Below are 15426 nucleotides of genomic sequence, written 5' to 3'. Positions count from 1 at the left end.
GTTTTGTAAATAGTATGAGGCGCTCACATTATATATATATATAAGTATATTAGAGCATAGATCAAAACATGTAGTGGGAGAGTGATATGTGTTTTAATACTACAGGAATACAGCAGGGACATCTTATGACTTTAACACTGTCACTGGAAATAAAACAGTAAAGCACTCAGTAGCAGATCAAACAGATATGTGAGACAAATATTTCAAAGGTATTGGCAGAGTAAAAGGTGATAGGTGTTGGTGTATATACTGTAGCTGTTGGAACTACTGAACAAGGGATCCTACATCTGGTACACAGAGTCAGGGACTAGAACCTGTAAATATATTTATTTCCTTGCTCACAAGGAAGTTCTTAAAAATGTAATACATTTATTATTTACCATTACAGAAACTAAATATAGTGAAAAGACATTTCTATATGATAAAAATACCATCGTTTTGCTCTATTTTTATATAGGGTAAGGGCTTTTCTAACCTTTACAAAAGTAATTAATGGATTAATTTAAATGTGTCTAAAGTTTGACGAATATGGGCCACAGTTTATGTTGGGATTTTGAAGGTTATAATGTGACACTTTTAAACCGTGTAATTAAAGGAACAAAAAACACCAATAATAATAATATCCTTTAAAGGGACACTCAATCAGAATTAAACTTTCATTATTCAGATAGAGCATGCCATTTTAAACAGCTTTCCAATTTACTTCCATTAACTAAATGTGCACAGTCTTTTTATATTTAAACTTTTTGAGTCACCGGCTTCTACTGAGCATGTCCAAGGATAAGTGTGTATGCATTTGTGAATGGCTGATGACTGTCACATGGTACGTGTATGCATTTGTGATTGGCTGATGGCTGTCACATGGTACAGGGGGAGTGGAAAAAAGACATAACTTTTAAAAATGTCAGAAAAAAATCTACTACTCATTTGAAGTACAGACTAAGTGCTATTGCATTGTCTTGTTATTTTGCATTTGTTGATTATGCAAATCTACTGTGTTGACTGGTCCTTCAATGTGCTAGAGCATTTTATAATTTCAGTGCTGTATTCACAGAATTAAATTCTGCAACATGATATAAAGTCAACTCCAGTGCACTACTGGCAAAACACAGCTGGTGATTGGTGGCTATGTAAATATGCCATTGTATTTTTTGCGTAAGAGATACCTAGGTAGCTGTCTGGAGCTCTACATGACAGGAAATAGTGCTGCCCTCTAGTGCTCTTGCAAATGGATAACATTCTTACAAAACTGCTGCCATATAGTGCTTCAGAAACCTGCGCTGCACACTCCTAAATTTACATCCCTGCTATTCAACAGAAGATCCCAAGATAACAAAGAAAATTTGATAATAGAAGTAAATTAGAAAGTTGTATAAAATTGCAAGCTCTATCCGAATCATGAAAGAAAAAATGTTGGGTTTCATGTCCCTTAACCCCTTAAGGACCACAGCACGTTTCCATTTTCTGTCCATTTGGGACCAGGGCTATTTTTACATTTCTGCTGTGTTTGTGTTTAGCTGTAATTTTCCTCTTACTCATTTACTGTACCCACACATATTATATATCGTTTTTCTCGCCATTAAATGGACTTTCTAAAGATACCATTATTTTCATCATATCTTATAATTTACTATAAAACAAATTATAAAATATGAGGAAAAAATTGAAAAAAACACACCTTTTCTAACTTTGACCCCCAAAATCTGTTGCACATCTACAACCACCAAAAAACACCCGTGCTATAAATAGTTTCTAAATTTAGTCCTTAGTTTAGAAATACCCAATGTTTACATGTTCTTTGCTTTTTTTGCAAGTTATAGGGAAATAAATACAAGTAGCACTTTTCTATTTCCAAACCACTTTTTTTCAAAATTAGCGCTAGTTACATTGGGACTCTGATATCTTTCAGGAATACCTGAATATCCCTTGACATGTATATATTTTTTTTAGAAGACATCCCAAAGTATTGATCTAGGCCCATTTTAGTATATTTCATGCAACCATTTCACTACCAAATGCGATCAAATAAAAAAAATTGTTCACTTTTTCACAAATTGTTTCACAAACTTTAGGTTTCTCACTGAAATTATTTACAAACAACTTGTGCAATTATGGCATAAATGGTTGTAAATGCTTCTCTGGGATCCCCTTTGTTCAGAAATAGCAGACATTTATGGCTTTGGCATTGCTTTTTGGTATTTAGAAGGCCGCTAAATGCCACTGCGCACCACACGTCTATTATGCCCAGCATTGAAGGGGTTAATTAGGGAGCTTGTAGGGAGCTTGTAGGGTTAATTTTAGCTTTAGTATAATGTAGTAGACAACCCAAAGTATTGATCTAGGTCCATTTTGGTATATTTCATGCCACCATTTCACCGCCAAATGCGAACAAATAAAAAAAAGCGTTACATTTTTCACAATTTTAGGTTTCTCACTAAAATTATTTACAAACAGCTTGTGCAATTATGGCATACATTGTTGTAAAAGCTTCTCTGGGATCCCCTTTGTTCAGAAATAGCAGACATATATGGCTTTGGCTTTGCTTTTTGGTAATTAGAAGGCAGCTAAATGCCGTTGCGCACCACACGTGTATAATGCCCAGCATTGAAGGGGTTAATTAGGGAGCTTGTAGGGAGCTTGTAGGGTTAATTTTAGCTTTAGTGTAGGTATCAACCTCCCACATGACACATCACACCCCCTGATCCCTCCCAAACAGCTCTCTTCCCTCCCCCACCCCACAATTGTCCCCGCCATCTTAAGTACTGGCAGTAAGTCTGCCAGTACTAAAATAAGAGTTTTTTGGGGATTTAAAAAAAAAAAAACAATAATAATTCTGCTCTGTAGGATCCCCCCTTAGCCCCCAACCTCCCTGACCCCCCCCAAACAGCTCTCTAACCCCCCCTCTCTGCCTTATTATGCGCCATATTGGGTACTGGCAGCTGTCTGCCAGTACCCAGTTTGAACTCAAATGTTTTTTTATCAATTTTTTTTTATTTTATTATTTAGCTGCCCCCCCTCAATTATGTAGCTGCCCCCCCTCAACCCCCAACCTCCCACCCTCCCAGATCGTTAAAATGTTTTATGATGCCACCCTCTCTCCCACCAAGTACCCCTGTTGTTCCATAGTGTAGGTTTCCCACCCCCCGCGCGCGGCGCACGCCGCACGCGCACGCCGCACCCGCGCGCGCACACCCGCTCCCGCGCGCGCACCCGCGCACGCGCGCGCACTCGATCCCGCCCCCCCTTCCCACCAATGGCCGCCCACCCGCCTCCCTAGATCAGCTCCCCACCCACCAACGAACATGGCCATTGATGGCCGATGCAGAGAGGGCCACAGGGTGGCTCTCTCTGCATCGGACGGCTAAAAAATGTTATAGCAGGATGCCTCAATATCGAGGCATCACTGCTATAACATGAAAGCAGTTGGAAGTGATCAGGATCGCTTCCACTGCTTTCAAAGACCAACGACGTACGGGGTACGTCCTTGGTCATTAACTGCATTTTTTGCAGGACGTACCCCATACGTCGTTGGTCGTTAAGGGGTTAAAGGGACAGTATACACTCATTTTCATATAACTGCATGTAATAGACACTACTATAAAGAATAAGATGCACAGATACTGATATAAAAATCCAGTATAAAACTGTTTAAAAAACGTACTTAGAAGCTCTCAGTTTAGCTCTATTGAAAAGGCAGCTGGAAAGCCCACTGCAAGTGGGAAATAAGACCCTCCCCCTTCTTTTGCATATGAAAAGACCCTTTACACAAACAGGAGCAAGCTGGAGAAGGTAGCTGACGGTATTCACATAAAACGTTGGGGCTTGGTTAGGAGTCTGAAAATCAGAGCAATGTTATTTAAAAATAAGCAAAACTATACATTTTTTTAAAAACAAAACAACTTAATGGGCTATATAAATAGATCATCTACAAAACATTTATGCAAAGAAAAAATTAGTGTATAATGTCCCTTTAACTGCTTATAAGAGAAAGTACTTGCTAGGCATTTCATTATTTGAAATGCAAGTTTTTTAAACTTTATTTAAAAAGAGACATTCTAATGTAAAAAAAAAATATGAAATAAAAAATGTCATGCTCTAATTGGTCACCAAAACATAACTATCAATTGGCTAGCTGGTCATGCAATTGCTGCTCCAGATTGGCTGATTGACTGTGCACTGAAGGAGCTGCAGGCATTATAGGGCTTAAATGGAAAGTAAACACATGTTTAGTTATGTGTATTAAAACTACTTTACAATATAGTTTTGTTATTTTTTTCCCTTTTTCGTGTAATTTAGCTCTGAAAATTGTATATTTTTTTAATTCTGAGAGCTGGAAATGCACACTGCTGACTTCACAAGGCTAAACCCTGCTACATATATTGCCTAATTGATTTTAATAGATAACAACTGCAAAACAATGCAGTTTATATATGGCTAGGCGTGTTCTCTGCAGAAAATAAGAAATCTCCCAAATAAGACAAATGGTGGCTTTTGTTTTAAACAAATATTTACATTTGGCTGATATGTTTTTCTATAGAAAGACAACAGAAATATCCTGTGATTATGAGGTGTTTACTATCCCTTTAACACTCATTGTACTCATTGTACTTATGGCAGCAGTACTGACCCTAGATAAGTAACAAATTAGAGCATGTCAGTTTAATGAGAATAGTACCAACCAGAAAAAATAGTTGATCGTATTTGCTACAACCAAATTGCAAACAGTATGGAATAAGTGATAATTATGAGGTCCTGAATGGCTAAATGTAGCCACTATTCAGAAAGTGCTAGCCAGGGTACTGAACCCAAAATGGTCTGACTCCTAAGCTTAGATTCCTGTTTTTCAAATAAAGAGAACGAGAGAAAAAAAATGATAATAGGAGTAAGTAGAAAGTTGCTTAAAATTGCATGCTCTATCTGAATCATGAAAGAACAAATTTGAGTTTAGTATCCCTTTAAGTTACTTTAACATAACAAAAGGACATTCTATAAACATTAAAGATTCTTTAGTTTAAATCACCTAACGCTGCTTAGCAACGGACATAAACTACCGTTACCCTCTTTTTATTTTTTATCTCTATAACCTGTAATCATAGAAACATATCTCCTGTATTTCTCTATGGAATGTGCCGACTAGAATTTGCTGATCAGAGGGTTAGTTTAGATTACATGTGTGAAATACATTAAAAGGATATAAAACAGTCTGCCTAATTGTTGTAATAAAAAAGGCACTGAGCAGTAATTAGCAATATAGTATTAATAATTTTAAAAGGATTTTGCCTTTTATTTCATTTTTTAACTTCATTTGTGAAGGTTCTATTACTTCCTTTTCACAAAGGGGTTGGGGTCTCAGTAGGAGGACACAATAACATATTTTCCTTTGAAGTGTTGCTAGGAGACACCATAAAGTAGCCACATTCAGTTTATTGCCCATGCTTAGTAGAGGGCATTTGCTGCTAAAATATTGTGACAGTAGAACTTAAGTTTTGTAATGGTAGGACCCTGATCTAACTGTAGGTAGTCGAGACACTGAGAGTTTCTAAGTGCTCAATTTGCAAAAAAAAACTAATAAGTTGTTTGCTGTTTTAAATGCTATCTGTTTCTTTTTATGTTTACTTTGATTTGACATATATATATATATATATATATATATATATATATATATATATATATATATATATATATATATATAAAAGACCACTGTTTCACATCCCTTTAAATAACCAGTGTATAGAATGAATGAGTTCAAACGGTTGGTATTATCATAGAAAGGACATCAGGTTTTGTGGAGGATAGCAACATTTTAAGGAGTAAAAGTTGATTCTATGGGCCCTATTTAAGAACGTGTGAGCGGACATGATCCGATATTGCCGATCATGTCCGCTGCACATCGATAGAGGCCGACAGCATACGCTCTCTGCATAATACCGCCCCCTATTCATGGCCAATCGGCCGCTAGCAGGGGGTGTCAATCAACCTGATCGTATTGGATCGGGTTGATTTCCGGCAATGTCTGTCCGCCGCCTCAGAGCAGGCGGACAGGTTATGGAGCAGCGCTGCTTCATAACTTGTGTTTTTGGCGAGCCTGAAGGCCTGCCAGAAACACGGGGCATCAAGCTCCTTACGGAACTTGATAAATAGGCCCCTATATATTCCCATTATCTCTATATATTTTATTAATTTATTGTAAATTCATAATCTATGGTTGTCTATTGGGGCGCATCAGTCCCTCAATGCATTCTTGGCCTTAGGTTAGGAGAAATATATGAAACATTATCTAATAGTTATGTTGTACGGAGGTTTGGGGGAAGCATATTTTCCAGTGCCTAAAACAGAGTGAAAACTAAATACTTTGTTGAATGGCATTTAAATCAGTGTTTCTCAATTCCAGTTACCATGTTCCTTTAACAAGTGAGGCCCTAGAATATACTGTGATTCAGTGAATCCCAGTGATTGACTCATCTGTAAAGAAATATATAATAGCTGACTCATTAGGAGTATGTGAGGACAAGAGTTACTGTAATAAGTCCCTCCTGATCTGCTGAAAAGAGGGACATCTTTGCTTCTATAAAAAAGGTATTTTTTAGTTATTATGGATAGAAAATATATCAGTCTCAGTTATGGTGCAAGTTTGTGTCACAAAAGCCATAGGAAACAATTATTATATATTGAGATTTTTTTTAAAACAATTGAACAGAATGTAATTGTTTAAAAAAGAAAATTTCTCCAAATATTTACAGTTAAAAAAGAAACATCAATTAAGCGCAGTATACATCAAAATAATTATACACACGCACAAACACACACATATATATATATATGTGTGTGTGCGTGTGTGTCTATATATATATATATATATATATATATATATATATATATATATATATAACACACACACTATATTTATATATATATATATATATATATACAGGTACAGTATATATAACACACACATACTATATATATATATATATATATATATATAGGTACAGTATATATAACACACACATACTATATATATATATATATATATATATATATATATATATACAGGTACAGTATATATAACACACACTATATATATATATATATATATATATATATATATATATATATATATATATATATATATATATATATATATATATACAGGTACAGTATATATAACACACAGATACTATGTATATATATATATATTTATCAGATTTTGAGGCTCACACTTAATGGACATTTGTCAATATACTGTACTGTATATGTTTATTGACAAATTTCATTGTGTTCAAGCCTCAATCAGATATTATTACATTTCCTTTCCCTGATGCTGGTTGAAAATGAATAAAGAGAGTCTATATCTCATGCACATATATTATAAGTATATATTAATTATAGCTTTATACAACATATATTATGTGTGTATATATATTAATTGAAGCTTTGTACTAAATATACAGTATATATATATATATATATATATATATATATATATATATATATATATATTATATATATATATATATGTATATATATGTAGGATAGCACAATACATAATAAATAAAAAAAGAGATTTTGTGATTGTGCTATAATTTTAATTTGCTTTTGTAAATAATAAAATAACTACGATTTATAATGCATAAGCTCAGGATCATATTTCATCCAAGTGATGCTGATGTTACATTCATTTGATGTCTTAAATAATAAAAAACAAAAAAACTTGTTTTGCTCTACACAGCATCAGATTACAATTCCAAATTTAAGATAATTATCCACAAGAACATTTTCTATTATGCATCAGTAAATGTGAAGAACATTCTCACACTTTAATGCATTTTTTTTATTTGTTTCATGTTGAGAAATTACCCCAGCTCTTATTCATCTGAGCATGAAAATAAATTATGGTACCCAGTCACACTGGGAAGTCATGTATGTAAATTGATGTATAATGCGACCCACATTAGCCTTGCTGATGATAGGTTCAGTTTCTCTGCTGTCAGATCTCTGTATCTCCTTGAATGAGCTGGCTCTGCTGAATGGATGTTAACATAATTTATGCAGCTGATAAGTGATTTGAGCTCCCCAGTTATTGATAAACCATTTAAGCATATCATTTTCAGCCTGATACTGTGTGACATCACGAGAGCAATGGAACATGCTGATCTCTGGTCTAGATAATAAGACAGATCTTCTGTTTGCATTTCAGGGGCCAGAGGCAACTCTGTACCGGGTGAATCAAACGATTCGCATCAACCCAGCCAGTCACATCCAGGATTCCCTGTTGGGCCTCAAGTAAGTAAAATATTTTCATATATTTTGATATATTAAAAAAAAATACAAAATAGAATTTTGTTCTAAGGAATGAAACACATTTTGTTAGTCTCCTGACTTGTCAGTTTTACATTTGATGCATTTTTTAGAGTTTTTTTTTTTGTTTGAATAATTATTGAAAAAAAAATCAACTTTATCAAAAAACCAATGTGTTCTCACAAAACAGTATCCTTGCAAGTTCATTTTCATGTTTGATGTACAAAAAGATAAAACAATGATTTTTGTTTTTTTCTCAACCAATAAATGTTTTAATACAATCAAACTACCTATTTGATATGTATAAAGGGACAAAACATGTTTTTTATTGAGGTCTGGGATATGTATTACTATGATTGTAACCTTCACTTTTTGTTAAATAAAATTCATTATGACATTTTGTAATGAACACTAAATCTAATTTGAGAAAATATTGTTCAGTTTACTTAATTATTGGAAGGATTTTTGTTATTAAGTATTTGTTTTCCATTCAAATGCATGGAAAAAAGGTGATTGTTTTCTTTATATACAGATGTAAATAGAGATGTGTCACATTAATATAATTTTGTATCAAAATTATTAATTTGGCTATTTTATAAATCACAAAAACATTAATTGTCTTTGGAAAAAAAACAATTTAAAAAATCAAATACTGAGGCAGAATATTAATTACTAATTCTCTTTCTTGTTCTTTCTGGTTTATCATTACTAAGCCCTTGTAAATAAGAGTTATATATGTAGTGCTTCTGTCAATTTCAGTACCAGGCAGACTTCCTAAATGTATATTTGCAAAACATCATTTAAAATGTTTAAGACCGTTTTTACTTGTGTTTCATTTGAATACACCTCAAATAGTCTGTGACTTTACAGACTCCAATCCAGTCAATTAGAAATCCATTGCAAAGTGATTTTTTTATGAACTTTCAATCTCAATTCATACTTATTCCAAATCATTTGAAAACCTGAGATAGAACAATTATTATGTACTACTGTTCAAATGCATTTGTCCCATAAAAATCTGCTTTACGTTATATGAGGACAGTTTATCACAGTTAGAAAATACTGTTAGTACTTTTGAATGATTTTTGGATTTTTAGAATTCAGCACCTTGGATACTAGCACATATATTTGACTTTTTCAAGTGGTATTTCTTGACTGCTTTCGTGTTTTTTTCCTCTCAGTTAAAGGGACATAAAAGCCAAATGTGTTCTGTAATGATTTAGAAAGAGCATGCCATTTTAAACAACTATCCATTTTACTTATATTACCTAATTTGCTTAATTCTCTTGATACACTTTGTTGAAAAGCATATCTACATAAACTCGGTAGCTGCTGATTGGTGGCTGCACATAGATGCCTCGTGTGATTGGCTCGCCCTTGTGCATTGCTATTTCTTCAACAAAAGGATATCTAAAGAATGAAGCAAATTATATAATAGAAGTAACTTGGAATTTTTGTGTGCACTGGTATTACTAACTTGAGTGCAAATATTGTTTTTGTGGAAGCGATATTTTGTGCTCAACTTGTAATCTAGCCCTTTGTAATGAAATATTTCTATTGTCTTTCTATAGAATAACATTTCCACCTCGTCTAAACATTTTTAAAGCAAATTAACATATTGTTTGCTGTAATTGTTTTTCAATAGCCAAATTTCACCCACTACTTGCCTCATTTGGAGGAGCCAATGTGGGATTGAGTATGCAGACAACAAAGCTAGCCACTGTCATTATGTTAATATAAAGGACATTGTTTTGCAGCTCTTGTCTCTTAAAGTGACAGTTATGTAGCAGGGTTAGCCTTCATATGTCTGCAGTGTGCCTTTTCAGTTCTAAGATTTAGAAAAAAAAAATACAATTTCTGAACTAATTACATGAACATGGGGCAAAATAAACAATGAACACATATTGTAAAGTTGTTTTACTACTCCTAACTAAACCTTTTATATTAACATCTTGTGCTTACTTTATTTAATTTTTTTACTTTTACTTTGGGTACATTTTTATCTTCCATGGTGATCTCTAAAAATCCTTGCTACAACCTCAATCTTGCAATACCACGGTTTCCTCTAGTTTTATTATGAGTTAATCAAGATTTTGCTGTTACAACATTTTCTAAATTAAACATTTCTACTAATTCAATTGGCTGCTCTTAGTATTGATTGACGATCAATAACAAAAAATTGTAATTCAAACTGATTGTATGGAGCCTAGTAATGTGATTGTCTTTTTTGGTGTGATTAAAAAGAACAAGTTTAAATTATTAACTTAAAGGGACAGAAAAAAACAAAATTAAACTTAAATGGACTGGATAGAGCACGGCATTTAGACAGCGTTTTAATTTACTTCTATGATCAATTTTGCTTAATTCTCTTTGTATCCTTATTTAAGGAGTAATCCTAGGTGAGCTCAGGAGCGTGCACATGTCTTTAGTGATCTGGCAGCAGTGTTTGCAACAATGTTTATAACAATATTAGAAATAATTTCAACAACTACTACCATAGACTTGTGAAGACACTTGGATGTTCCCAAGCTTCTATCAACCTCTTTAGGTTTGTATTCAACAAAGGATACCAAGAGAACAAAACAAATTTGATAAAACAAGTAAATTGGAAAGTTGTTTAAAACTTCATGTTCTATCTGAATCATGACTGCTTAATTTTGACTTTACTTTCCCTTTAATATTAAAAATAAATTCTGATATAGTGATCTTACTGATAACCTGCAGCACAGAGATCTCCTTTAGGGATCATCCTACAATGTTTTAGTTTTGCACAGTTCATTTACAAACATATTTGGCTTCATATCCACTTTCAATGAGCGATTAAATATTTCTCTATCAGCCTGGAAGAGCTTAAAGGGATATGGAAAAAAGTCACAATTAAGCACACATGGTTCAGACAGAACATGCATTTTAAAATTGCTTATTTTATCAAATTTACTTTGTTCGTTTGGTGTCCTTTATTGAAAATCATACCTATTTAGACCCATGGGCAGCAATGCACAAATGGAGGCTAGTTGTTTATTGGCTGCTACCCACAATTGCCTCTTGCCACTGGCGCACAAGGGACCCAGTTCTATAAAGCTCTCCAGTCTGGCAAGATAGCTAAGAAGATTAATCAGCACTGCTTTTTTGAAAGGAAATTTTTATCTGTTTCTCTCTATCGGCTAGATTATGAGTGGCACGCTAACCACGTCATGCAAGGGAAAAGGGGTCTAGCGCGGCTCTTTGTGCACGTCGGAAGTTGTGTGTGTATTACAAGTTGAAAAAACGCAATTAAATTTAACTTGCGTTGGGATAGCGCGACTTCAGGGCTCTGGTTAACTGTCACACAAGTCAAAAAAGTTGCACGAAATGTATGTTTATATGTGTATACATATGTATTTATGTATTTATATGTGCATAAATTTATTTACAGAGATATATAAACATATGAACACATAAATTCATATACATATTTATATACACATATAAACATATACATACGTACATTGGAGCCCTTTGCAGTCAAGTAGCTGAAAACATAAAAAAAAATATTTATACAATATTTATACGAAATAGAGTGCTTAACTGTGTTTATACTGTAAATATTTCACATTCCAATGTTCTTCACACAAATTGCGGAATCAAGCACTCACGTTTCTCCAGTATGGCCAGGGTGCAGGTACATAAATATCATATACAACCTTCAAATAGAGACCGCACACTCCGGACTTGTTTAAACCAGTGATTGTTATTTGAATACAAGTCCGGAGTGTGCGGTCTCTATTTGAAGGATATATATATATATATATATATATATATAGATAGATAGATAGATAGATAGATAGATAGATAGATAGATAGATATACTGTATATACTGTATATATATATATATACACACATGTATATTTTACCAAACAATCATTAGATATATTTATATATAAAAATATGTATTTAAGAATAAATAGAACATATTTTGCTATGTGAAGAACATTGGAATGTGAAATATTAATAATACATGTTGGGTTAGTGCACTTAACAAAATACGAAATAGGTTTGCGCACAAGTAATGGATGGTGTTTGTTTTTTGTTCCACTTTTTGGTGCTCCATTGAAGTCTATGGGGAATACGTTAACGATATTCCAAGTTCGGCTTTTTGTGTGTGTCAAGTTATCGCTTGTGTGTTTCAACTAGTAATACGCACACTATCCAATGCGTGCAAAAAGCTTACTTCTAGTGAAGTTAATGCACAAGCGAGAGCGATAAATAATGTTCCACTCATAGAGGCATATTTATTAAATGTCTGTCGGACCTGATCTGACAGTGCGGATCAGGTCCGACAGACATCGATGAATGAGGAGAGCAATATGCTCTCCGTATTCAGCATTGCACCAGCAGCTCACAAAAGCTGCTGGTGTAAAGCTACCCCCTGCAGTCTAGCGGCCGATCGTCCACCAGCAGGGAGGTGTCAATCAACCCGATCGTACTCGATCGGGTTGAATTGTGGCGATTTCTGTCCGCCTCATCAGAGCAGGCGTACAGGGTTATGGAGCAGCGGTCTTTAGACCGCTGCTTCATAACAAGTGTTTCTGGTGAGTCTGAAGACTCGCCAGAAACACGGGCCCTCAAGCTCCATCCAGAGCTTGATAAATGGGCCTCATTATCTAGCCCTATGTAGGGATCTGTATATCAGAGACACTTACATTACAATATAATGCTAAAAAAAAAAAGAACATCAGGCCGCAGATATTTTTAGCTAGGTCCCAGTAGTGTATTTTTGGTCTAGAGACGACATTAATTTCATCATATACAAACAATAGTGCAGTAATAAAGTGATCTAACACAGTAGAGCAGTTCCTTACTGCAATTTCTTTTGCAATGAACTACATTTGAGTGTGTTGCAAGGTCAGTTTAATTTATTATATGTGGAAACATGATCAAAACCAAACTATTATGTATTCAAATACACATTTCTTATAATACAAAGTATTTAATAAACTAAACATTCCTTAAATGGACAGGGTACTGTAATTTATATAAATATATATATATATACCTTTAAATGGGCTGAGTCTGCAAAATAAAAACACACACACACACACACACAAAAACTCCACAAACAGAGCAGCAGATCCCGTTATCTTATGTCTCTCTCGCTTTACACAGAGGCGATACTTTTTAAAAAAATGTTATTTATAGGTTATGGTTTCTCTAAGCAAAAGCAGCTTTTTTAAGAGCAAAAATTAAGCTAAATTAGCTATTCCCAATACATTTAATACTATGCAGCTGGTTTGCTCTTACTGTATATACACACACATACACAACTCTCTCTCACATATTGTACACATACACACACTCATACACTGTTCCTTGCTCTCAAATACTGTATACATACCTCCCTGCAAAAAAATTTAAATGTGGTGGGCAGGAGCAGGTACGGGGCTTAAAAAAAATCATAAGACCAAAAAGTAATATGAATAAAATTCTAAATAAAGTCATATATTTTAATACTCTTAGGCTACAAATCAAACACAAGCTCAAACCACTGGTATAGCTATATGAGCTCTGTATTTAATTAGCCTTTGCAGAGACAGTGCTAAATATTGTTATCTTAATTGGACATTTAATAAAAGATTCTTTAAAACTGCTCTATGCATTCCCCATTAATATTCTAGATTCTGGCCTTTAAAGTCAGCAAAAATGCACAGTAACACACTACATAGCATACACTTATACATGTAGATATATACACACTACATAGCTTATACTTACACTTGCACATACACTACAAAGCATACACTTACACATGTAGATACACATACACACACACACACACACACACTACATAGCATATACTTATACATTCAGATACACACACACACTTTTGCATACATTTACACATGCAGATACACACACACTACATAGCATACACTTATACATGCAGATACACACTTATACATACAGATACACACACTTCATAGCTTACATTTATACATGCGGATACACACACTTATACATAGCTTACATTTATACATGCAGACACACAAACACACTACATAGCACACACTTATACATGCAGATACACACACACACACTTATACATACAGATACACACCCACACTACATAGCTTACACTTATACATGCAGATACACACACACTACATAGCATACACTTATACATGCAGATACACACACACTTATAGATACAGATAGACACACACACTACATCATGTATGGGTATCTGTAAGATATATGCTAGTATTATCACCAGGGGTTAGACGTCATCACTACCAGAGGTAGGTTAGAGGTTACCATTACCTGAGGTCAGAGGGTATACAGCCTTCTTACTCCTGCTTAACCCACACACCATTCCTTTTCCACAGGGAATCTAACGGGTATCTAACCCTGGAAGAGAAAAGCCAGCTGCTTCTGAGTATGGGCCCAATGTAATAAAAAAAAAAAAAATCAATGCATGGGGCAATGTGGGACAGATGGCTATCAACCCGGGACAGCGGGGCAGAACCCTAAAATTGTGACTGTCACGCGAAAATAGGTACAGTTGGGGGGTATGTTCAGACTTTCACTCTCTCACATACTGTACACACACACACACATACACACACTTTCATACTGTATACGTGCACACACAATTTTTCTCTCACATACTGTATACACACACACTTCCTCTCTCTCACATACTGTATACACACACATACGCACTCTCTCTTACATACTGTATACACGCACATACACAATTTTTCTCTCACATATTGTATACACACACACTTCCTCTCACATACTGTACACACACACATATACACTTTTCCTTGCTCTCAATATACTGTATACATACACACTTCCACTCTCACATACTGTATACACACACACTTACACACTTTCTCTCTCTTACATACTGTATACACGCACATACACTCTTTCTCTCTCACATACTGTATACACACACACAATTCCTCTCTCTCATACTATATTCACAAACACACATGTGATGATAGCAGGATGTGATGTCACTAGCATGTGGGCGGGGCTTAGGTCCGGTGTCTGTGTCGCAGTTAGTTTAGTACAATCAACCTGTCTGGATGTGTATTGTTATGCTCTGTAATAAAATAGAGTTGTACCATCATTGCTGT

General features: G+C 34.5%; 1 protein-coding gene across 1 annotated transcript in view; it reads left to right on the top strand.

Moving 5' to 3' along the window:
• Positions 1 to 15426, top strand: part of POU6F2 (POU class 6 homeobox 2) — a 675911-nt gene that overhangs the window by 230301 nt on the left and 430184 nt on the right. The window contains exon 2 of the mRNA XM_053714422.1: positions 8198 to 8283. Coding sequence (XP_053570397.1) covers positions 8198 to 8283 — 86 coding nt within the window. The remainder of the gene's footprint in view (positions 1 to 8197; positions 8284 to 15426) is intronic.

This window comes from Bombina bombina, chromosome 5 (assembly GCF_027579735.1).
Source record: "Bombina bombina isolate aBomBom1 chromosome 5, aBomBom1.pri, whole genome shotgun sequence".
Taxonomy (NCBI): Eukaryota; Metazoa; Chordata; class Amphibia; order Anura; family Bombinatoridae; genus Bombina; species Bombina bombina.
The sequence above is the reverse complement of the archived record's forward strand: the minus strand, read 5'-3'. Positions and strand labels throughout refer to the sequence as shown.